The sequence below is a fragment of the Apodemus sylvaticus genome, chromosome 14, assembly GCF_947179515.1.
Source record: "Apodemus sylvaticus chromosome 14, mApoSyl1.1, whole genome shotgun sequence".
Classification (NCBI taxonomy): Eukaryota; Metazoa; Chordata; class Mammalia; order Rodentia; family Muridae; genus Apodemus; species Apodemus sylvaticus.
Genome location: NC_067485.1, coordinates 60,028,555 through 60,052,799, shown reverse-complemented (window position 1 = coordinate 60,052,799; position 24,245 = coordinate 60,028,555). Strand labels below are relative to the sequence as shown.

The window sequence follows — 24,245 nt, the reverse complement described above, 5'->3', positions numbered from 1 at the left end:
TGAAGAAATAGGATAATTACCTGCATAGATTTGCTGGACTCTGAGGGGGAAGGCTTATCAGGCTTTTCTCTACCATGCAGCCTAGAAAACTGGAATACCCAAAACATAATCCACACATCAAATGATGTCCAAGAAGAATGGAGAGCCCTGGTTATGGAAAGACTCAGTGTATCAGTATAGAGCAATACCAGAACAGGGAAGTGGGAAGGGGTGGATGGGGGAACAGGGGAAGGGAAGTGAGCTTATGGGACTTTCAGGGAGTGGGAAGCTAGAAAAGGGGAAATCATTTGAAATGTAAATAAAAAATATATTGAATTAAAAAAGAATGAAAATTTAGAAATCTGTGCCCAGAATGTCCAGTCCCATCAGTAAAATCAATTGATAGCCTTACACCAGTCAGAATGGCTAAGATTAAAAATTCAGGAGACAGCAAGTGTTGGCGAGGATGTGGAGAAAGAGGAATACTTTTCCATTGCTGGTGGGGTTGCAAATTGGTACAACCACTCTGGAAACCAATCTGGTGGTTCCTCAGAAAACTGGGCACACCACTTCCAGAGGAGCCTGCAATACCACTCCTGGGCATATACCCAGAGGATTCCCCAGCATGTAATAAGGATACATGCTCCACTATGTTCATAGCAGCCCTATTTATAATAGCCAGAAGCTGGAAAGAACCCAGGTATCCCTCAACGGAAAAATGGATGCAAAAAATGTGGTATATATACACAATAGAGTACTATTCAGCCATTAGAAACAATGAATTCATGAAATTCTTAGACAAATGGATGGAGCTGGAGAACATCATACTAAGTGAGGTAACCCAGTCTCAAAGGATCAATCATGGTATGCACTCATTAATAAGTGGAAATTAGCCTAGAAAATTGAAATACCCAAAACATAATCCACACATCAAATGATGTCCAAGAAGAACGGAAGAGTGGCCCCTGGTTCTGGAAAGACTCAGTGTAGCAGTATAGGGCAAAACCAGAACAGGGAAGTGGGAAGGGGTGGATGGGAGAACAGGGGGAGGGAAGGAGGCTTATGTGACTTTCAGAGAGTGGAGGGCCAGAAAAGGGGAAATCATTTGAAATGTAAATAAAAATATATCGAATAAAATGTCAAAATAAGCTATACAGCATCCGTGATGTATTAATAAAATGCTTTACTTACTAATTAAAAAAATCAATTGATAGGTTTTTTTAAGTATCTAGAAGAACATTCACATGGCTAGGAGCCAACACTTTTACAGATGACAGTGAGCCCTTAACACTTTGGTGTTTTCTGTTCAAAGATGATGGGAGAAGTTCGAAGGGAACTATTATGAGCTTCCTAAGGACAGCATTGAAGGAACCCGTGTGATTGTGTTACATCTTATTTGCTGTCCTTAAGTATGTCTCTTTTTCTCTCAATCAAGCCTCCTCAGAAAAGGGCAATTTACTTTCCATTGTTCATAACTTCTACACCGTGTCCATTTACATGGAAGTTGCATGTGTTCTTCAGTACTTAGATTACTCAGTAGCTGGAGTGAGGCATATCATCCATCCTGTGTCCCACATACTCGATTTATCTGTTTTACAGTTCTCATCCTCTAGTGCTGGAAAGGAGTGGTTTTCCCATTTGGATTCTGAAAGTGGCTTGTATAATCTGGAGCAAATCAGTTATCACCATTCTTGACATGTAGTCTCTCCTCCTGCCAGGAGCCTGCCCAGCCTAGAATGGGTTGAAGCAGGACACTGTCAGACACAGGCCAACTGACTCATGATCTCTAGCCTTTTATCTCTTTTAAACAGTTTTCTTTTGGTTAAGAATGTGTGAGGTGGGGCGGCGGCGGTGGTAGCAGTGGCTGCTCCAGCTGAAGGGCCATCAGTGGTGGAACCAAGGCGACACAGGGTCCAGTTAGGCCCTGCGCCCACGACCACTGACCTTCGCTGACCAGCCGGGCGGCAAGCAACTGCGGTTCTGCGGAGCCTTTCTCTGCACGGAAGCCACTTCAGAACTCGGCTGCCCGCCAGTCAGGAGAGACTCACCGCCATCTTGATCCCGGGCTCCAGAGATCGGTCAGACTGAGGTACACAAACATAATCCTAGGCCAACACCGCAGGGGTCTGAGCCAGACGGGCGTTGGCCTGCACCCAGGCCCTGGGCTGTTCGAGTGGCCATCGGGGCGCCAACCCAGCCAGGAGTTTTTTTTTTTTTTGCCCCAGCCGGTGCACGCGCCGCCATTTTGCCTACAGGAGCCAGAGTGCTCGGGAGGGCAGAGACTGCTAACAAGCGTAGCCTGAGGCTAACAAAACGGGGGTCTAGGCCCCAAAAGGCACAGGACTGACCCCAAGAACTGGGCGGCTTGGTGGGCCATCTGTGTGTCAACCAGCCCAGGAGGTTATTAGCACAACAGACTCTCCCGGTGCTTTCGCGGAGCGCGGACGCGCACGCCCGCCATCCGGGTCACCTGGCGGACCCAAATAACAGACATAGACCTAGGGGAACTTTGCTCGGACCTTGGCCTCCCAGGCGTTTGCCTGGACTCAGGGCCCAGGCGACAAGGCTAAACTAGTGTGCGCCAGCCCGGTTGGGGAAATCGGCTGCCCAGCGGAGTGAGCGGAGCACAGGGGAGGTCACAGCAACATTCACCTTCGGAGCTCCCTGGGGGTGCACACGGGTTCCACCTGGTCCACAGACACAATCTGGGGCAAGGCCTCAGGCAGAAGCCCCCAGCTCAACTCTCTCCGCTTCAGATCAGCCTGGGTGGCCGCCACATCTCCAGGTCCCTCAAGAGGCTAGTGGGGGCTTCCGGGCGGCCAGCTGGGAGAAGTCGGTGTGCTCCAATAAATCCTGCGAGCCCCAGCGGGAGCCTTCAGGTGCCTGCTTCGGGATCTGAACAGCCTGGACAACAGCACCCTGTCTATAGGCAGTGCAGAGTGTAAGCTGTGCACCAGAGGCCAACGGGGAAGGGGCAGCTTGCACTGGTGAGTCCAGCACTGACAAGACCAAGTAACACCAGTGAGAGCTAGATGGCAAAAGGCAAACGCAGAAACGTCACTAACAGAAATCAAGGCAATATGGCAACATCTGAACCAAATTCTCCTCTACCAGCAAGTCCTGGATACCCCATCACACCAGTAAAACAAGATTTGGATTTAAAATCACTGGTCATGATGCTGGTACAGGAACACATGAAGGACATTGAGGAGAAAATGGATCAAAAGTTAGAAGCCCTTGCAAGGGAAACACAAAAATCATTGAAAGAAATCCAGGAGAATACAAAAGCCAACAAGGAGGAAATGCAAAAAACACTTAAAGAAATACAGGAGAACTTTGCTCAACAGGCTGAGGTCATGAAAGACGAAACACAAAAATCTCTTAAAGAAATACAGGAGAACTTTGGTCAACAGGCTGAGCTCATGAAAGAGGAAACACAAAAATCTCTTAAAGAATTACAGGAAAACACAAACATGCAAGGGAAGGAGCTAAGCAAAACCATCCAGGATCTAAAATCAGAAGTAGAAACAACTAAGAAAACTCAAAGGGAGACAACTTTGGAGATAGAAAGCCTTGGGAAGAAATCAGGGGACAGAGATGCAAATATCAACAACAGAATACAAGAGATAGAAGAAAGAATCTCAGATGCTGAAGATTCCATAGAAACCATGGACTCAACAGTTAAAGAAAATGCAAAGTGCAAAAAGCTTGTAACCCAAAATATCCAGGAAATCCAGGACACAATGAGAAGACCAAACCTAAGGATTATAGGCATAGATGAGAGTGAAGATTTACAACTTAAAGGGCCAGCAAATATCTTCAATAAAATTATGGAAGAAAACTTCCCTAACCTAAAGAGAGAGATGCCCATGAATATACAAGAAGCCTACAGAACTCCAAACAGACTGGACCAGAACAGAAATACTTCCCGTCACATAATAATCAAAACACCAAATGTTCTAAACAAAGAAAGAATACTAAAGGCAGTAAGAGAAAAAGGCCAAGTAACATATAAAGGAAGACCTATCAGAATCACAGCAGACTTTTCACCTGAGACTATGAAGGCTAGAAGGTCCTGGGCAGATCTCATGCAGACTCTAAGAGAACACAAATGCCAACCAAAACTACTATATCCAGCAAAACTCTCAATCACCATAGATGGAGAAACTAAGATATTTCACGACAAAACCAAGTTCACCCAATATCTATCCACAAACCCAGCCCTAAAAAGGATAATAGGAGGACAACACCAATACAAGGAGGGAAACTCCACCCTGAAAAAAGCAAGATAGTAACCTTTCATCAAACCCAAAAGAAGTTAAGCAATCAAATTTAAAAAATAACGTCAAAAATGATAGGAAGTAACAATCACTATTCCTTAATATCTCTTAACATCAATGGACTCAATGCCCCAATAAAAAGACACAGACTAACTGACTGGATACGTAAACAGGACCCTACATTTTGCTGCTTACAGGAAACACACCTCAGGGTCAAAGACAAACACTACCTTAGAGTAAAAGGCTGGAAGACAATTTTACAAGCAAATGGTCTCAGGAAACAAGCTGGAGTAGCCATTTTAATATCAGATAAAATTGACTTTCAACCCAAAGTCATCAAAAGAGACTCTGAGGGACACTTCTTGCTGGTCAAAGGAAAAATACAACAAGAAGAACTCTCAATCCTGAACATCTATGCTCCAAATGCAAGGGCACCCTCTTTCATAAAAGAAACTTTATTAAAACTCAAAGCACACATTACACCTAACACAATAATTGTGGGTGACTTCAACACTGCACTTTCCTCAATGGACCGATCAGGAAAACAGAAACTAAACAAGGACACAATGAAACTAATTGAAGCTTTGGACCAATTAGACTTAACTGATATATATAGAACATTCTATCCTAAAACAAAAGAATATACCTTTTTTTCAGCACCTCATGGTACCTTCTCCAAAATCGACCATATAATTGGTCACAAGACAGACCTCAACAAATATAAAAAGATAGAACTAATCCCATGCCTCCTATCTGATCACTATGGAATAAAAGTGGTCTTCAATAGCAACAGAAACAACAGAAAACCCACATACACGTGGAAATTGAACAATACTCTACTCAATGACACCTTGGTCAAGGAAGAAATAAAGAAAGAAATTAAAGACTTTTTAGAACACAATGAAAATGAAAACACAACATACCCAAATCTATGGGACACAATGAAAGCAGTGCTAAGAGGAAAACTCATAGCCCTGAGTGCCTCCAAAAAGAAAATGGAGAGAGCATACATTACCAACTTAATGACACACCTGAAAGCCCTAGAACAAAAAGAAGCTATTTCACCCAGGAGGAGTAGAAGGCAGGAAATCATCAAACTCAGGGCCGAAATCAATCAAGTAGAAACAAAGAGAACCATACAAAAAATCAACAAAACTAGGAGCTGGTTCTTTGAGAAAATCAACAAGATAGATAAACCCTTAGCCAGACTGACCAAAGGGCACAGAGAAAGTATCCAAATTAACAAACTTAGAAATGAAAAGGGAGACATAACAACGGAAACTGAGGAAATCCAAAAAATCATCAGATCCTACTACAAGAGCCTGTACTCAACACAACTGGAGAATCTGGAGGAAATGGACAATTTCCTTGACAGATACCAAATACCAAAATTAAATCAGGACCAACTAGACCATCTAAACAGTCCCATAAAGCCTAAAGAAATAGAAGGAGTCATAGAAAGTCTTCCAACCAAAAAAAGCACAGGACCAGATGGTTTCAGTGCAGAATTCTACCAGACCTTCAAAGAAGAGTTAACACCAATACTCTTCAAACTATTCCACAAAATAGAAACAGAAGGAACACTACCCAATTCCTTCTACGAAGCCACAATTACGCTGATACCAAAGCCACAAAAAGATCCAACAAAGAAAGAGAACTTCAGACCAATTTCCCTTATGAACATCGATGCAAAAATACTCAACAAAATTCTTGCCAACCGAATCCAAGAACACATCAAAACGATCATCCACCATGATCAAGTAGGCTTTATCCCGGGAATGCAGGGTTGGTTCAATATACGGAAATCCATCAATACAATCCACTACATAAACAAACTCAAAGAACAAAACCACATGGTCATTTCATTGGATGCTGAAAAAGCATTTGACAAAATTCAGCATCCTTTCATGCTTAAAGTCTTGGAGAGAACAGGAATTCAAGGCCCATACCTAAACATAGTAAAAGCAATATACAGCAAACCGGTAGCCAGCATCAAACTAAACGGAGAGAAACTTGAAGCAATCCCACTGAAATCAGGGACCAGACAAGGCTGCCCCCTTTCTCCTTATCTTTTCAATATTGTACTTGAGGTACTAGCTCGGGCAATTCGACAACATAAGGAGGTCAAAGGGATACAAATTGGAAAGGAGGAAGTCAAACTATCATTATTTGCAGACGACATGATCGTCTACCTAAGTGACCCAAAGAACTCCACTAGAGAGCTCCTACAGCTGATAAACAACTTCAGCAAAGTGGCAGGTTACAAAATCAACTCAAGCAAATCAGTGGCCTTCCTATACTCAAAGGATAAGCAGGCTGAGAAAGAAATTAGGGAAATGACCCCCTTCACAATAGCCACAAACAGTATAAAGTATCTTGGGGTGACTCTTACCAAACATGCGAAAGATCTGTATGGCAAGAACTTCAAGACTCTGAAGAAGGAAATGGAAGAAGACCTCAAAAAATGGGAAAACCTCCCATGCTCATGGATCGGTAGAATCAATATAGTTAAAATGGCCATTTTGCCTAAAGCACTATACAGATTCAATGCAATACCCATCAAAATCCCAACTCAATTCTTCACAGAGTTAGAAAGAGCAATTATCAAATTCATCTGGAACAACAAAAAACCCAGGATAGCTAAAACTATTCTCAGCAACAAAAGAAAATCTGGGGGAATCAGTATCCCTGACCTCAAGCAATACTACAGAGCAATAGTGTTAAAAACTGCATGGTATTGGTACAGTGACAGGCAGGAGGATCAATGGAACAGGATTGAAGATCCAGAAATGAACCCACACACCTATGGCCACTTGATCCTCGACAAAGAGGCTGAAAACATCCAATGGAAAAAAGATAGCCTTTTCAACAAATGGTGCTGGTTCAACTGGAGGTCAGCATGCAGAAGAATGCGAATTGATCCATCCTTGTCTCCTTGTACTAAGCTCAAATCCAAATGGATCAAGGACCTCCACATAAAGCCAGAGACTCTGAAGCTAATAGAAAAGAAACTGGGGAAGACCCTTGAGGACATCGGTACAGGGAGAAAGTTTCTGAACAGAACACCAATAGCGTATGCTCTAAGAGCAAGAATTGACAAATGGGACCTCATAAGGTTACAGAGTTTCTGTAAGGCAAAGGACACCATCAAGAGGACAGATCGGCAACCAACAAATTGGGAAAAGATCTTCACCAATCCTACATCAGATAGAGGGCTAATATCCAATATATATAAAGAACTCAAGAAGTTAGACTCCAGAAAACCGAACAACCCTATTAAAAAATGGGGTACAGAGTTAAACAAAGAATTCTCACCTGAAGAACTTCGGATGGCGGAGAAGCATCTTAAAAAATGCTCCACTTCATTAGTCATTAGGGAAATGCAAATCAAAACAACCCTAAGATTTCATCTTACACCAGTCAGAATGGCTAAGATTAAAAATTCAGGAGACAGCAGGTGTTGGAGAGGGTGCGGAGAAAGAGGAACACTCCTCCACTGCTGGTGGGGTTGCAAATTGGTACAACCACTCTGGAAAGCAGTCTGGCGGTTCCTCCGAAAACTGGGCACCTCACTTCCAGAAGATCCTGCTATACCACTCCTGGGCATATACCCAGAGGATTCCCCACCATGTAATAAGGATACATGCTCTACTATGTTCATAGCAGCCCTATTTATAATTGCCAGATGCTGGAAAGAACCCAGGTATCCCTCAACAGAAGAGTGGATACAAAAAATGTGGTATATCTACACAATGGAGTACTATTCAGCCATTAGAAACAATGAATTCATGAAATTCTTAGGCAAATGGATGGAGCTAGAGAACATCATACTAAGTGAGGTAACCCAGACTCAAATGGTGAATCATGGTATGCACTCACTAATAAGTGGTTATTAACCTAGAAAACTGGAATACCCAAAACATAATCCACACATCAAATGAGATACAAGAAGAAAGCAGGAGTGGTCCCTGGTTCTGGAAAGACTCGGTGAAACAGTATTTGGCAAAACCAGAACGGGGAACTGGGAAGGGGTGGGAGGGAGGACAGGGGAAGAGAAGGGGGCTTACGGGACTTTCGGGGAGTGGGGGGGGGGGCTAGAAAAGGGGAAATCATTTTAAATGTAAATAAATTATATCAAATAAAAAAAAACAGTTTTCTTTTAATAGTGCTGTGCTAAAAACTTGTCTTTTTTTCTCTTCTGTTCTTCATTAAGCACTGGGGAAACTTAACTCTTTGTCTCTCCCATTATTAACTTCATAATTCTCTGTGCAAGAAAAATTAACTCTTACTTACTTTATAAACTTACTTTATAATTCTCTGGCAATTAACATGTGCAGTATAGCAGTGGGGAAATCAGAAGAGGATTTGTTGCTAAGAATCCTTTCTCTATTGGCCAGAAACCTCACCTCTCACTGGCCAAGCAAGGGGGAGGCTTGGAGCAATTAACTTTTATTGAACCAGGAAAAGAAAGTCATGTCTACAGAAAGAAAAACTTTTATACAGGTAATATGCACAGAAACAGTCATACATTACATATCATATGCATATTCATATACACATATTCATATACATATATACTTTGGCTGGACATAGCTACATGTCTCATCAACTTACATACTTACAAACACAGCTACACTTACTTAGACCTACACTTACATATGCATGTTTATGTATGTATGTATGTATGTATGTATGTATGTATGTATATTATACATCCATTTTTATGTAAAAGTCTAAGTGCCAGTGCAGAAAGAATTCACTCATTCTGGATGAAAAATAAGTTCCAACCTTTATTGCACAGAGAACGAAAAGTTCTACCTTTTTATTGCTAAATGAAAGAAATGCACATATGTCAGAAAAAAGCCCTGTCCTTGTCAGTAAGAAGACGCCCTGCTGTTAAGAAAAATAAAACTGCTTCATGGTAAGAAGTAGCCTACCTGCTATCTGTGCTGTATTCTGCTATTTCTTCCTCTTTTTTTAAAATTTTTTTTATTCTGCTATTTCTTCTTCTCTGGTTTTTTCTTATTATCATCCTTTGTAGTTTTTGTACACATGGTATTCCAAGCATCTTTTTTCAAAAGTTCACAAGTTCAAACATAAATTCAAATCATAAATTGAATAAGAAGTAACAACAGAGATGTTTATACGCTTTTCTATTAAGACTAGCTACCTAACTAAACATTTATTATCTGTCACTAGCTCCACAGGTTCATTGAGAGTTTAAAACAATAATTCTTATGTCTAAGAGGAAATCATCTGCCTTGTGTCTCATTAGTATTGGAGTTTTGCATACATAGTAAACCAGTCAATATTTTATCTTTGTAAGGGTTGCCTTGGTCATGGTGTCTTTTCATAGAAGTAAAACCCCCAGTAAGGCACACTCTATAAGAAAAAATGTAACTAGTTTGTGTAAATCTTCATTGTGTAATGGGCTATTTGCACTTAGGATAGAAAGTGGACCTACAATAAATCACCCATTCACTTTTATGACCTTCAGTTATCAGATAGTGGTTCTACAGCGTAAAATGAATGTATTCCTAGATTGTAAATCTGTTTCATGCATGCTTTCTATCCTGGCCCATTACACAATGAAGATTTACACAACCCTAGTTAGTTGTTCTTATAGAGGGTGCCTTACTTGGGGTTTTACTTCTATGAAAAGACACCATGACCAAGGCAGCCCTTACAAAGAACATTTAATTGGGGCTGACTTACAGGATCAGATGTTGAGTCCACTATCATCAAAGCAAGAGCATGGCAGCATCCAGGTAGACCTGAGGCTGGAGGAGCTGAGAGTTCATTTTCATCCAAAGACAGACAGAAGCCTGGGTCATAGGCAGCTAAGAGGAAGGTCTCCAAGCCCATGCCAACACTGGCACACCTACTCCAACAAGGCCACACACTCTCCAATAAAGCCACACCTCCTAATAGTGCCACTTCTTGAGCCAAGCATATCCAAACCACCACAGAGGGTTTCAAAATCACTTGCATAAATCTAGAAACGCTATGAAATCACCATTAGGAATTAAGAAATCATCTATTTGTCTATACATCATTACTACAAAAGAGTACACCTTCGTTGATCTACAGAAAATCTGCTCAATACGGTGGGCTAATGCACAGGGATTGTTAAATCAATTTAATAATGAAAGAAAAGGCATATTAGCTGCAAGATTCAATATCAGTCCTGAGATGAAGTCTCTTGAGGCCTGCCTCCCAGAGCTCATTCACTGTAGTCTGTGCAAAAATTATGGACCATCTCAGGAAAGGCATCCACTAACCTTTATCCTATCCTTGATGGCTCCTGACATCCTCCCTTAGAATAAGGATGATAAAGAGTACTTGGACCCAAAACATGGGTAATGTTTCCAGCATAGAGATCAGTATGAACATGTCTGAGTCCATTTTCTCCTCTTATAACAGGGCACCACAGGTTAGCCAATTATATACAAAAGAAGTTTATTCTACTCATAGCTTTGGATATTGGGAAGTACAAGTGCCCAGTGGGAGTAGAACCAGCATCCAATGAGAACAAGAGGCATGAGAATAAGGCAAAACTCATCCTAGTCTGATGGGTAGTGGGAAAGGATGGACTACCATAAATGGGCAAGCACTGGCAAGACAGAGAAAAACTAGGTCAAACTCACCCTTTCATCAAGAGTCCATTTTACAAACAACCCCACAGCTGCCATGTGACCTTAATCCATTTATGAAGGCAAGATTCTCATAGTCTAGTGATTTCCTGAAGTTCCCATTTTTGGTGCTCTTACAATGAAAATAATTTCAAAATGAATTGGTGGGAGAATGTTGAAGCCATAGCAGTTCCATTAATATCATTATTTTTACTCCATGAACATGACAGATGTGCTTTATGTCATCATAAATCTTTCAACTTAGTGCACTAATTTTCCTACATAGGTCTGTGAATGAATGTTATTAGTTAATAGTTGGAGAAGGACTATATGCTTCATAATTATTTTGTTAAATTATATGTTAGTATGCAAAATTTAACATGCCATAAGACAATAAAACTTTGGAGATTTATTTTGGGTTTGTTTTTCTCATTATAATGAACCAACTCGCATGATCCAAATCTAAATTATCCAAAATACAGTTCATTTCCAACTTATTAAACAAGCGGGCATTTCATTCTCCATCACTTCTTCCTTTTCTCAATATCATTTATATGTTATCTATATTCACATTATTGTACATATAAAATATATAATAGATTCATCTGCTACCAGTTATCACCAGGTAATGTGCCAGGGAATTGCTTGCAATTTTGAATGAGATAGCTAAACGTTGTTGCATATATTTTGTCCCAGCAAGGAAGACACATCAAACAACCGAGTTACAGAAATAATTACCTCAAAACAGAGCTGTTGAGAGAATGAAGGAAGCTTAGTATTCAACAAGAGTAAATAATGTACAAATAAGGTGAAACTATGGTGTTGTGTGGGAGGAGTGGGAAGTGTCATGATGCCAAGCTTGAGCTGAGTCACGAAGGATGTGATGGAGAAGTGTCTAGGTTGAAGTCTCATTACTTACTTCATTTTTATGTATTCTCTCTTTTTATCAGCTTCATTCCTAATTCAACCTTCCCTCTCTCAGTCACCCAGGTTTAAACCCCTGATATGCCTTTGATATTCATTTTCCTTTGCCTGGAGGAACAATGAGATGATTAGTGTTTGCTTCACTTTCCTCTGCTCTCAGAGATGACCAAATTCTTGGTCTTTCACCATTGATTACATCAAATGGCACCCAACTCCCCCGCCCCCCCCCCCAGCTTCATTTGCTTTATATCACTCAACATACTCTGCCTGAGTATGTTGAACTTTTCTGGATTTCCGGAATTCAGTCTCAGTGTCACAGAATTAGACAAGAAGATGGTGGCCACACAGCCTGCCCCTGCTAGAGGAGAGAGATGGTGAACAAGTAGAGACTTTGAGACCCTACAGAAAATCCTCTTCCTCTTACAAGAATGGCTATTCTGGCCAAGACCATAAGGGATGGGCAGAAATAATCCAGGTACAGGTGAGGCATAGGACTTTGTAAGGAACACCGGAAAGAGGCCACACATGGAAGGGTCTCAGGCTTTGCCAGGAACAACATGATAGCACAGCAGAGACAAGTGGGATTCTGCAGTGCTGACCCGTGCTAGTTACTGAAAGAACTGAATTTTATCCTAAGAGTCTGAGAGCACTGAAGTCCTCAGCAGGATGGCGGAACAAGCAGGGACATTCCCACAGTCGTTTGGAGCCTGCAATGAAAGGCATGAATTAAAAGAAAGGAAGCCTGTGTACACTGTACACGAGGAAGCTCATTCTCCCTTCCAGCTAAACTTCTTTCCTTCAGTCTCTTCCTGTTCACTGGTCCTGCCAATCCTGGGACAGTCTGTTGCTATATGTGTTCCATAGCAAATATTTCAGATCACAGCAGAAGAATCTTAGTGGAGTGCTCATGGAATAATTCTGAATTCCTTGCTGTGCTATTCAAAGATTCCGGTGTGCTTGCTCTACCTGACTCCAGTGTCAAAGCTGTGTCTTCTGGGCATCTCTGTATTCTTCGTCTCTCTAGCCATACACTCTTGACTTTCCCACAACCCCTCCTGCCTTGCCTACCTCCTGTTGTGCTTTAGCCTGTACACTTACCCCTACCCCTCCTTGGGTCCCTCCTCAGATACCCGCCCTCCCAGCTGAGATACATTCAATCCCACTGAAATTATTTGCTTTCCTCCAAATCTTCCTTATGGTTCAGGTCACAGGTTAATGTCACCAATCCCTTCCCCACTAATAGAGTTTAGATACCACTCAGTACAGCTCTTATACACATGACCAGAGTGCCTGCATTCAGATGCTTGCATGCATCCTGCCACCAGAACTTCCAGTTTGAGACCTTGGACACATTCCCTGTAATTACTTCTATAAAAGTCCTTATAGTTAAAAGGTATAAGGATTTAATGATGTAGTTGAGACTTATGTGCTCTCCTTTTTCCACTCTGGTGTCTCTAGTCTCTAAGTTGCCTCCCACGCCTTAAGAAGAAACATGTGTGGTCACCAAATTCCTTACTCCTGCATCCAGATTTCTTCCTGACTCAAATTATCTCTTCCTCACTGAGCTTCAAGTCTTTATTAAAGAATGAAACTTGCTTTGTAGAACTCCTAATTCCTGTGGCTCTCATGTTCAAGCAGAAATTTCTAAAATAAATGTGCCTACATTTATAGTATACATTTATGAAATTTTAACTGGTTTTATGTTTATCATTTTTTCTTAGTTCAAATCTTTTTCTTATATATCTTAAAGGGAAGTCGTTACATGTATATTATATCTTCTCTCCATACCCATGCATACATATATTATACATATATAATATATAATACATATATTAAACTGGAAAATTAACAATACATTTTGTACAAGTGAGAGAACAGAGCCAAAAGCTATCACTCGACTTTCAGAGCATACCGTGTAATGGTGTCTTAAGTGTGTTCCTAGATTCACTTTTTAAAAAAGTCTTCTTGAAACTTTCTTCTTGCTCTTTCCCTATTTCTATAAAATATGACTTCTATTTCTTAAATAGTTTTGCTACAAATTACAATGTGATCCTGCAGACACAGGGGAGAGGGACTTTATTTGCGGGAGAGAAGTCTTAGCTACCTGTAATAGACATGTTTCCAGTTTTAAAAGCCAAGGATAACACACCACCACCAGCAGCAGCATTTCTGTTATGGTGGCCCTGACTTCAGCAGAATAAATTCATAATAAATTCATACCTGTTGATTGTCTCTGCTTTTCAACATCATTCATCCTTTACTTCTATCCAAGGCTCCCTGGCAGAGTCAGATCAATTTTTCAAAAAGAACTTGCTGAAAATTATGTAACAGGGTTATGAAAGGCAGAAGAGTGTCTTGTACAAGTCTTTTGACTGCCACATAGAGTTGACCTTACTGACGCCGATTAGATGTATGCTGTAGCTCCTGGGTTACCTTAATGAATGCTTTGGCGTAAGTGCCTCTTGCTTGATTCTTATTGGCCCCATTAGCCTGGAGCAGTATTTGATTTCTTTTTATGGAAATGATATGGAAGGATTGAATGAATTCCCTGGCCCATTTACTGAGGCAACTAGGAAAGCCGGAGTGGTGAGTGGATTGATTAGCGGTACAGTATGGAAAACCTTGTCAGGGCTATCTCACACAGGAGAAGGGTCTTGCTAGAAATGTAGAACGGGAGAGCCTATAGTAGAGGAAGGCAGAGATACCCACTGTGCAAGGTTGTGTTGAAAAGAAAGAGACAGGATTAGACTCATCCTCTCCTACTGAGGCCAAACAAGGCAGGCCTTATAGGAACAGATTCCACAGACAAGCAACAGCTTTAGGGACATCACCTGCTCCAGTTGTTGAGGACCCACATGGAGACTGAGTTGTACATCTGCTATATATGTTCCAGGGGTCTTGGTCCAGACCATATGCTCTTTGGTTGGTGGCACAATCGCTGAGAGCTCCTAAGGGTCCAGATCATTTGATGCTGTTGGTCTTCCTGTGGAGTTTCTATCCTCTTTAGGGATTTTAATCCTTCCCCCCTGCTTTTCCATAAGAGTCCCCCAATATCCATCCACTATTTAACTGTGGGATCTACATTGTTTCTGTCAGCTGCTGGGTAGAGCCTTTTAGAGGACAGTGATTCTAGGCCCCTGTCAGCAATAGAGGGAGAGAGACCACCCTCTCAGATGAGAAGAAGGAGATGGAGGAGGGATCCTCTGAGGGGGAGAAGGAGGGAAACAGTGATTGGGATGTCAAAAATTAATTAAGAAAGGAAGGAAGTAAAGAGGGAGGGAGGGAGAGAGGGAGGGAGGGGAAAGGGGAGGGAGTAAGGAAGGAAGGGAAGGAGGGAGTGAGGGAAGGAGGGAGGAAGAGAGGGAAAGGGAGAAGGAAAGGGAGAGAGGGAGAGAGGGAGAGGGATAGGGAGAGGGAGAGGGAGAGAGGGATTGCATACCACAGAATTGGAAATAGGTGATCAGAACTTGAAATTAGATGTTAAGGATTTAGGTTTCATTGAAATATAGGGAGTGATCCTGTAGTTCTTCAACCCCCAAAATGAGTTAAGGGAACATTTAAGAAATTATTTCAGTGAACATATGTTTATGTGGAAAATCAACTCAAATTAAGTACTCAGTTGTGATGTTCTGACTTTTGTGGATAGCAGTTGATGCTAAAGTCTCTCTGTCTCACCCACAGGTCGTTATTCTGTACTTTGAGCCAAGTACATTTCGCTGTATTCTCCTAAGGTGGGTTCGTCTTCTCGGTTTTGCAACTGTTTATGGAACCGTGACCCTCAAGCTTCACAGGTATGTTATGTTTCTTCAGTATTTATTCTCACAGAGGAACCAACTTGTCTTTTTTTAGCAACTAATTGTAAATGGAACTGGCCATTATTCAACGATGTTAATAGTAAGGTGATATAATAAACATGTATATCTCACACATCCTGGTTAGGTTATTTCTGCACTTGACAACAGTTGGAACAATCTGGGAAGAAGAACCTCCAGTGAAACTTTTAGTCTATTGAACTGGTCCATAAGCAAATCTGTGGGGAGATTTTCTTGAGTAACAATTGATGTGGCATAGCCCAGCCCACTGTGGGCTGTGACACATTTGAGCACAGGGTACAGAGCCAGCCCTGGGGAGCATGCCCATAAGCAGCACTCCTCCATGGCCTTTGTTTCAGTTCTTTTCTCCAGGTTCTCAGTCTGCTTGAGTTCCTCCCTGCCTTCCCTCAGGGTTGGACTGTTTGCTGAGAGTGAGATGAAATTAAAGGTGTTTTTAAAGGAATAGGAATGTAATTAAGACATCCTGTAGAAATATTAGTTACATTCTATAGGGAAATCTTTCATAGGACTGAATTTTTTGAACAAAGTTCTTTTGTTTCTATTATAGGATTGAGTTATTCTGGAGGGGAAAAACACTGTTGGGATGTTAACAGTATTTACTAGCTAAATCAAGATAGAATACAAATCACAGTGTTAATGTTCCAAAATAAAGTTATTTTTTAATGGTTTTGGATTAAAAGTTGTAAGGCTCTTCCCTGGGGAAGACTAATCCTCCTGCTCTAACCACATTTAGTTGCTTGTAGTCATTTGTATAGGACTGGGGACCTGTGAGATTCCCTTTTCCATGTCACCATGTTTATTAGTGTCATCTTTATTCAAGTAAAATGTACAGACTAAGCAGGGTGTTCTTATATATTTAGGAATATATTACATGTTCATTTATTCAAATATATACATATATTTATGAGAGTTTAGAGGGGTTTGAGAGGTAAGAGGGAAGATGATATATTTTTATTTATTTAAGAATTAAAAGAAAGTACTCAAAAGTTTCTTTTCCTTTTTTTTTTTTTTTTTTTTTTTTTTTTTTTTTTTCCATTTGGGGATTAGCAACCTTGAAAAATGGAAGATATTGTAAGTTCTCTTACAGGTAGTTCAAGGCAACCCAACTATGAAAATAGGACAATAAAATAAACTACCTGTTCACAGGATTGGGGTGGGGCTGGAAATCCCTGTCTCTGCCACCCCTCCTATCTGCAAGTTTAAAGAAAGCCTCAGAGAAATTGTGCCAAAGAGGAAGGAGGAAAAATGCCCATATGGTGACACTGACTGAAGTCCTGGTACTGATGAGCAGGGCAGTTCTGATGACCAGAGAGTATTCTTTCTGTACCCACCTGGCCATGGGTCTTTCTCAGTCAAGGTATGGCTTATGCGAGGCGTACTTTCAATGGTATGTGTTAGGTAGGAACACGTACACAATATGCAATGTGTCATCGCAGTCGTTTGAAATTATGGTAATTACTATGTCGTCTACCCAAGACAAGCCCTGGCCCTTACCTTCTGCTCTTCCTGATTCCCTCCATCTCATTCTCTCCCTTCCTTCCTTTCTGATTAGATACTGAGAGTAATCCATATTAGATGAATGAATGATTGAATTAATGAACGAGTGAATGAATGTAATGGCCAGTTGCAGATCTATAAACTGCTTCCTACAGTTCATTCATATTCCCCAGCTCACCATGTGATACCTCAGGGTGACCCAAGTACTTGGAACACATAACGCTTGGCTTGCAGGAAGATACTGATGCAATTTGAGGGCAGTGTGAAATAGCATCAACTCTTAAAGTGAGATTACTTCTGTTCAGGTTCCCTTTCAAATCCTCCCGATTATTTCCAGGAGAAAGATTAGTTTGGAGCAGCTAGGTTTTTCTTAACACCTGTCACACCCCTGCTAATCTCATTTGGAAGAAGCAGACCAGGCTGCAGGTGTGGAGCTGTTCACTTCAGTGCTCTGTCCTTAGGATTTATCATTCTGTTCCATTGTATTTCTTTCTATGACTGCTATCTATTTATGAAAACTATTGGCTGTTTTTTCTTTATAGTAAGAATATGAAGTTTCCTTCAAAACACTTTCAAACAACAAATAGAAACTGATTTAAAGAGGATATAAACTGGTTCTGAGACAACAGCAATCATGAGGGCATATGAAATAATTAGAATATGGGAAACTGGCTTCTTTGACCATCTTTTGCTTATTTTAAAGACTGGAATGGAAGCTATTTCCCTCTGGGAGTCTCTAGAAATGATGCCAGTGAATAATGATTGCTAAAGGCTTAAAACTGGTAGATTTGGGGTTTTTTTGTATAATTTTATGAGCAAAATTACTGTAATTCTGTGTGAATCCCATTGCTCTACTCTTGTATTCTGTTTTTTCTTTGTGTCTTATGGATGAAATTTAAATTGTCCATCCATAAACTGAGTAGTTAGCATTCATAGAAAACTGTGAACACACCAAAAATAGGACTGGCCAGCCCACATCCGTGTTCCTGCTCTAAGATTACAGCAAAACACCACGACCCAAACCAACCCATGGTAGTGGTGGTGATCTGCTTACCCTTCCTCCTCATCACTTCTATCCATGAAGAAGATAAGGCAGAAATTCAAGTAAGAGCAGACTCAGGAACAATAAAAGGATGCTACTCACTCCCTTGCTTCCCTAGAACACATGCAGCTGTTTATTTTATATAATCCAGGTCTGCCTGCCCAGGGTTGGTATGGTGCACAATAGGCTGGGTTCTCCCACATTGATCATCAGTCAAGACAGTGTCTCTGCAGACATGCCCATATGCCAGTCTGATGGATCCAGTTCCTCAGCTGAGGCTCCCTCTTCACAGATGTCTCTAGTTTTTATTAGTTTTGATGAAAACTAATCAGCACAGCTCCAATTTTCTATAATGTCCTGTATTTGTTGGATGGAGGGTGCATTACATTTGATACTTTGAATTTGTTGGTTGGTAGGAATGCTGTATTCAATGCACTGTATGTGCTGGATGAAGGGCCCACTGTATTCGATATACTGTGTTGGATGCTGGGAATGCTATATTTAATAGACTGCATTTGTTGGATGGGAGGAATACTGTGCTATACTGTGTTTGTTGGAGGGTGGGTAGTTTTAGTGAATGGAGCTTCAGCAGATGTTTTCTTTCTGATTGGATTTGAGTCAATATACGGAAATCCATCAATGCAATCCACTACATAAACAAACTCAAAGAAAAAAAAACACATGGGCATTTCATTGGATGCTGAAAAAGCATTTGACAAAATTCAGCATCCTTTCATGCTTAAAGTCTTGGAAAGAACAGGAATTCAAGGCCCATACCTAAACATAGTAAAAGCAATATACAGCAAACCGGTAGCCAGCATCAAATTAAATGGAAAGAAACGGTGAAGCAATCCCACTAAAATCAGGGACTAGACAGGGCTGCCCCCTCTCTCCTTATCTTTTCAATATTGTACTTGAGGTACTAGCTCGGGCAATTAGACAACATAAGGAGGTCAAAGGGATACAAATTGAAAAGGAAGAAGTCAAGCTATCACTATTTGCAGATGATATGATAGTCTATTTAAGTGACCCATAAAAACTCCACCAGGGAACTCCTATAGCTGATAAACAACTTCAGCAAAGTGGCAGGTTATAAAATCAACTCAACCAAATCAGTGGCCTTCCTATACTCAAAGGATAAGCAGGCTGAGAAAGAAATTAGGGAAATGACCCCCTTCACAATAGCCACAAACAATATAAAGTACCTTGGCATGACTCTGACCAAACAAGTTCTGTATGACAAGAACTTCAAGTCTCTGAAGAAGGAAATGGAAGAAGACCTCAGAAAATGGAAAAAATCTTCCATGCTCATGGATTGGTAGGATTAATATAGTTAAAATGGCCATTTATCCAAAAGCAATATACAGATTCAACGCAATACCCATCAAACGCCAACTCAGTTCTTGATAGAGTTAGAAAGGGCAATTCTCAAATTCATTTGGAATAACAAAAAACCCAGGTTAGCTAAAACTATTCTCAACAACAAAAGAAATTCTGGGGGAATCAGTATCCCTGACCTCAAGCAATACTACAGAGCAATAGTGTTAAAAACTGCATGGTATTGGTACAGTGATAGGCAGGAGGATCAGTGGAATAGAATTGAAGATCCAGAAATGAATCCACACACCTATGGCCACTTGATCCTCGACAAAGGGGCTGAAACCATCCAGTGGAAAAAAGATAGCCTTTTCAACAAATGGTGCTGGTTCAACTGGAGGTCAGCAAGCAGAAGAATGAGAATTGATCCATTCTTATCTCCTTGTACTAAGCTCAACTCCAAATGGATCAAGGACCTCCACATAAAGCCAGACACTCTGAAGCTAATAGAAAAGAAACTGGGGAAGACCCTTGAGGATATTGGTACAGGGGGAAAGTTCCTGAACAGAACACCAATAACTTATGCTCTAAGATCAAAAATTGACAAATGGGACGTCATAAAATTACAAAGTTTCTGTAAGGCAAAGGACACCATCAAAAGGACAAATCGGCAACCAACAAATTGGAAAAGGATCTTCACCAACCCTACATCAGATAGAGGGCTAATATTCAATATATACAAAGAACTCAAGAAGTTAGACCCAAGAAAACCAAATAACCCTATTAAAAATGGGGTACAGAGCTAAACAAAGAATTTTCACCTGAAGAACTTTGGATGGCTGAGAAGCATCTTAAAAAATGCTCAACTTGATTAGTCATTAGGGAAATGCAAATCAAAACAACCTTGAGATTTTACCTTACACCAGTCAGAATGACTAAGATTAAAAACTCAGGAGATAGCAGGTGTTGGCGAGGATGTGGAGAAAGAGGAACACTCCTCCACTGCTGGTGGGGTTGCAAATTGATACAGCCACTCTGGAAATCAGTCTGGTGCTTCCTCAGAAAACTGGGCACATCACTTCCAAAGGATCCTGCTATACCACTCCTGGGCATATACCCAGAGGATTCCCCAACAGGTAATAAGGATACGTGCTCCACTATGTTCATAGCAGCCCTATTTATAATAGCCAGAAGCTGGAAAGAATCCAGGTATCCCTCAGCGGAGGAATGGATGCAAAAAATGTGGTATATATACATAGTAGAGTACTATTCAGCCATTAGAAACAATGAATTCATGAAATTCTTAGACAAATGGATGGAGCTGGAGAACATCATACTAAGTGAGGTAACCCAGTCTCAAAAGATCAATCATGGTATGCACTCACTAATAAGTGGATATTAGCCTAGAAAATTGGAATACCCAAAATATAATCCATACATCAAACGATGTTCAAGACAACGGAGGAGTGGCCCCTGGCTCTGGAAAGACTCAGTGTAGCAGTATAGGGCAAAACCAAAACAGGGAAGTAGGAAGGGTTGGATGGGAGAATAGGGGGAGGGAAGAGGGTTTGTGCGACTTTCGTGGAGTGGGAAACCAGAAAAGGGGAAATCATTTGAAATGTAAATAAAAAATATATCGAATAAAAAAATATTGTGGTAGAAAAAAACCAAAAACAATGTAGAATAGGATGTAAGATCCTGAGGCTATTAGCATTGCAGGACAGGACTGAGTAGAAGTGGGGTAGAGGCAGAATGGTCTCTCCTGGGAGGAGTGTTATGCCAGGTATGCTGTTTGGAATCATCTGCATCTACAGAGTAGATGGCCATCTATCCACCCATCAGCCAGTTATCCATCTGTTTAGTTGTGGAGTTGGGATCTGAGCATGGAACCTCACACATCCTAGTCACAGACTCTATCACTTCAACTATACTCCCAACCTCAGGTGAAATGTTAACTACTTTTATCATTTGCTTAAGTTCTCTACTTGCAATTCTTGGCAGTTCATCCATGTAATGCAATTTATTTGAACATGAGCTTCTCTATTCTTTAGAAAAACCAGAAAAAGCTTAAAGGATAGGGAAGGAGAAAAGGAAGGGAGCCAGTTTTACCTAGCTCAGAAGAACTGAAGTAGCTAAAAATAAAAGAATAATCATTTATTAAAAAGAGAATCCTTCAACTGACCATAGACACAGTTGTCTTGGTCCATGAATGAGGCATGGTTGATCTAAAACCACAGCCAGCTCTTCTACAGAACTACAGAACTAGTTTTCTGTAGTTGTTTATACAATTTGTATAAGCTGAAAGCACTCAGGAGGATGCAGGGGGGTTATGAGTTTGAGGTCAGTCTATAGAGTAAGTTTGAGACGATTCTGGATAACAGGGTAAGACTCTGTCTCTAAATAGACAAGCAAACAACTAGAAAGTGGGAAAGGACTTATTTCTGGGCTCAGAAAGTCTAAGCATGTCTTCAGGAGACAAAGCAAGGGGATGTCTTAGGTCACATGGGATTGGAAAATTTTAAACAATGCTAAAAGAATTTTTTAAGCCCTATAATAAAGCTTCTGAAAATACATTTGCTTTTTGCTAGTAGAAAAAAAAAGAGGCTTCTATGCTGTTTAAAATAAGGAGTTGAGCAAGCTGTGGAAAGCCCTCTCCTGGCTTTGACCTTAGATTGTCTCAAAGAGTGTTCACTCATGCTGCTCTCTGCAAAACCCAGAGCAGTTTTCCATACTGTGCTCCTCAGCACCAAATATTTACAGTTTGTAGGCAGGCTTAGGTTTTATGTATTAGTTTGTCTAGGAGTAAAATTTAAAATGTGAGTGGGTGGGTGATATTTATGTCTATTTCTTTATGTATCTTGAGATAATAAATTATAGTTCTGTACCTTAAATTATTAAAGGAAAAGGAAAACAATTTTGTGGATACATCAGGGACTGTGCCTGAATGTAATCAAGGTTGGCTCATCTAGAATAACTTGTAACTGTCTTTGGTAGCAGAGAAATTTAAAATAGGCCTTTACACAGGTGTCTGAAGGATGCTTATTTTGCTTAATTGGTAAATGCACACCAATCTTCCCTAAAAGTCCACTGAGAAGGGTGTTGTAGTTTATTCCTCATTCAAGAAACAACAACTCTCAGTGCTGTGTGGCTATGCAAGTATCTGTGGCTCTCCACAGGTTTCTCCTGCAACTCTTGCTGTGTTTACTTTTTATGTTTAATGTTCATTTAAGATATAGTTGTTTTTCTATAAAGAAAACCAAAACCACCAAATTTAGGCTAACTTTATAAAGAAGAGTTTCATAGTTTTTGAAGCCTATATATCCAAATAGTATAATGGTATCTCTGGCCATTAAGGATATCATGTTTCATTACAAAATAAGAAGTGGATGCTGTTAGAGGCCAGCCATGTCTATGCTCAAGAAGGAACTCAGATGCCAAGTGTAGTGGTCCAGTTCATTGGCCCCCATTCACAGCAGCCTTGGGGAAGAAATTGGTGAGTTCAGGATCGGTTAGGGCTATACAGAAAGACCTCGTTGAGGAGGAAGAGGAGGGAAAATAGACTGAATATGAACAGGATGAAGAGAAAGAGGAGGCTTTAACACCTTGTTGAGGAAAAGGAAGAAGAGGAAGAGGAGGAGAAGGAGGGGAAAAAGGAGGCAGCATCTAACTCAGGCATCCCAAGAGAACTGAGTTAATCTATAAATTCTCCATCCCAGAAAACTGTAATGAGAATGACCTGAGGGCTCACACACTAGACCCAGACTTTAATGTTCCACACTTAAGACACGGCCTTTGGAGGGACCAATTTCCCAGCACATAAACCTTTGGGAAATATGCTCTGGCATATTCAAACCATATCAAGGTTACAAGTCATGCCCAAGGGGTTTTCACATGGAACAATTTCAGAACAGCTTTAGCCAGCTCTCCATGTCAGCCAAAATAATATTGGTTTGACAGTATCCTTTGAGCACCGAGCTGTGGTCATTGTATCTTGACCAGGGAGAGGGGGAAAGCTTACTTTGTGAATCCTAGGAGTGATAAAGTTCCCAGCCTCTCTCTGCTGAGCTCTCTGTGGCTTTGCATCTTTATGCATCACGTGGAACACCCTCATGTGGAGTAGTGCTTGTGGTGGTGTTTCCTGAAAAACACTTTGGCCACCAGAGAAAAGGAATTTGTTCTCTGCTTTTAAGGAAGATTTCTTTTCCTATCAGTGGTGCATGTAGACAGGAAGCTGAATAACTTCAAAAGCCCAAGGAAGTTGCTAGGGAGAAACAGAAAGTTAAAGAAGCCTTTCACCATGCCCTTTGCTTTCTACACATTGAGAAAGTAACTAGATACCTTCTAGAAAAGTGGCATGCTTAAGGAAAATAGAACTCTAAAACTGACTTCTTAGAAAATTGTAAAACTAGTTTTACAAAGATTTCAGTCCGTCATTTCCTGTTTCATAGCTCATTATCCAACAGTCTGGGATTTTCTCTAGGCCAGTGGTTCTCAACATTTCTAATGCTGCAACCCTTTAATATAGTTCCTTATATTGTGGGGACTCTTCAACTATAAAATGAATTCTGTTGTAATTCCATAACTGCAATTTTGCTACTGTTATGAATCACAATGTAAACATCTGAAGTAGAAACTTAAGGATTCTTTGGAAAATCAGTTGTCTGTGTCAGATAGTGTTTTGCTGGGGCAAACATGTGAAGGAATGTTTCACTGAAACAGACACAGGTGAAAGGATGTTCTA

General features: G+C 40.7%; 1 protein-coding gene across 1 annotated transcript in view; it reads left to right on the top strand.

The window, feature by feature from the left end:
• Positions 1-24,245, top strand: part of Gpr158 (G protein-coupled receptor 158) — a 407,492-nt gene that overhangs the window by 325,303 nt on the left and 57,944 nt on the right. Inside the window, exon 6 of the mRNA XM_052156881.1 lies at positions 15,497-15,606. Within this exon, the coding sequence (XP_052012841.1) occupies positions 15,497-15,606 (110 nt within the window). The remainder of the gene's footprint in view (positions 1-15,496; positions 15,607-24,245) is intronic.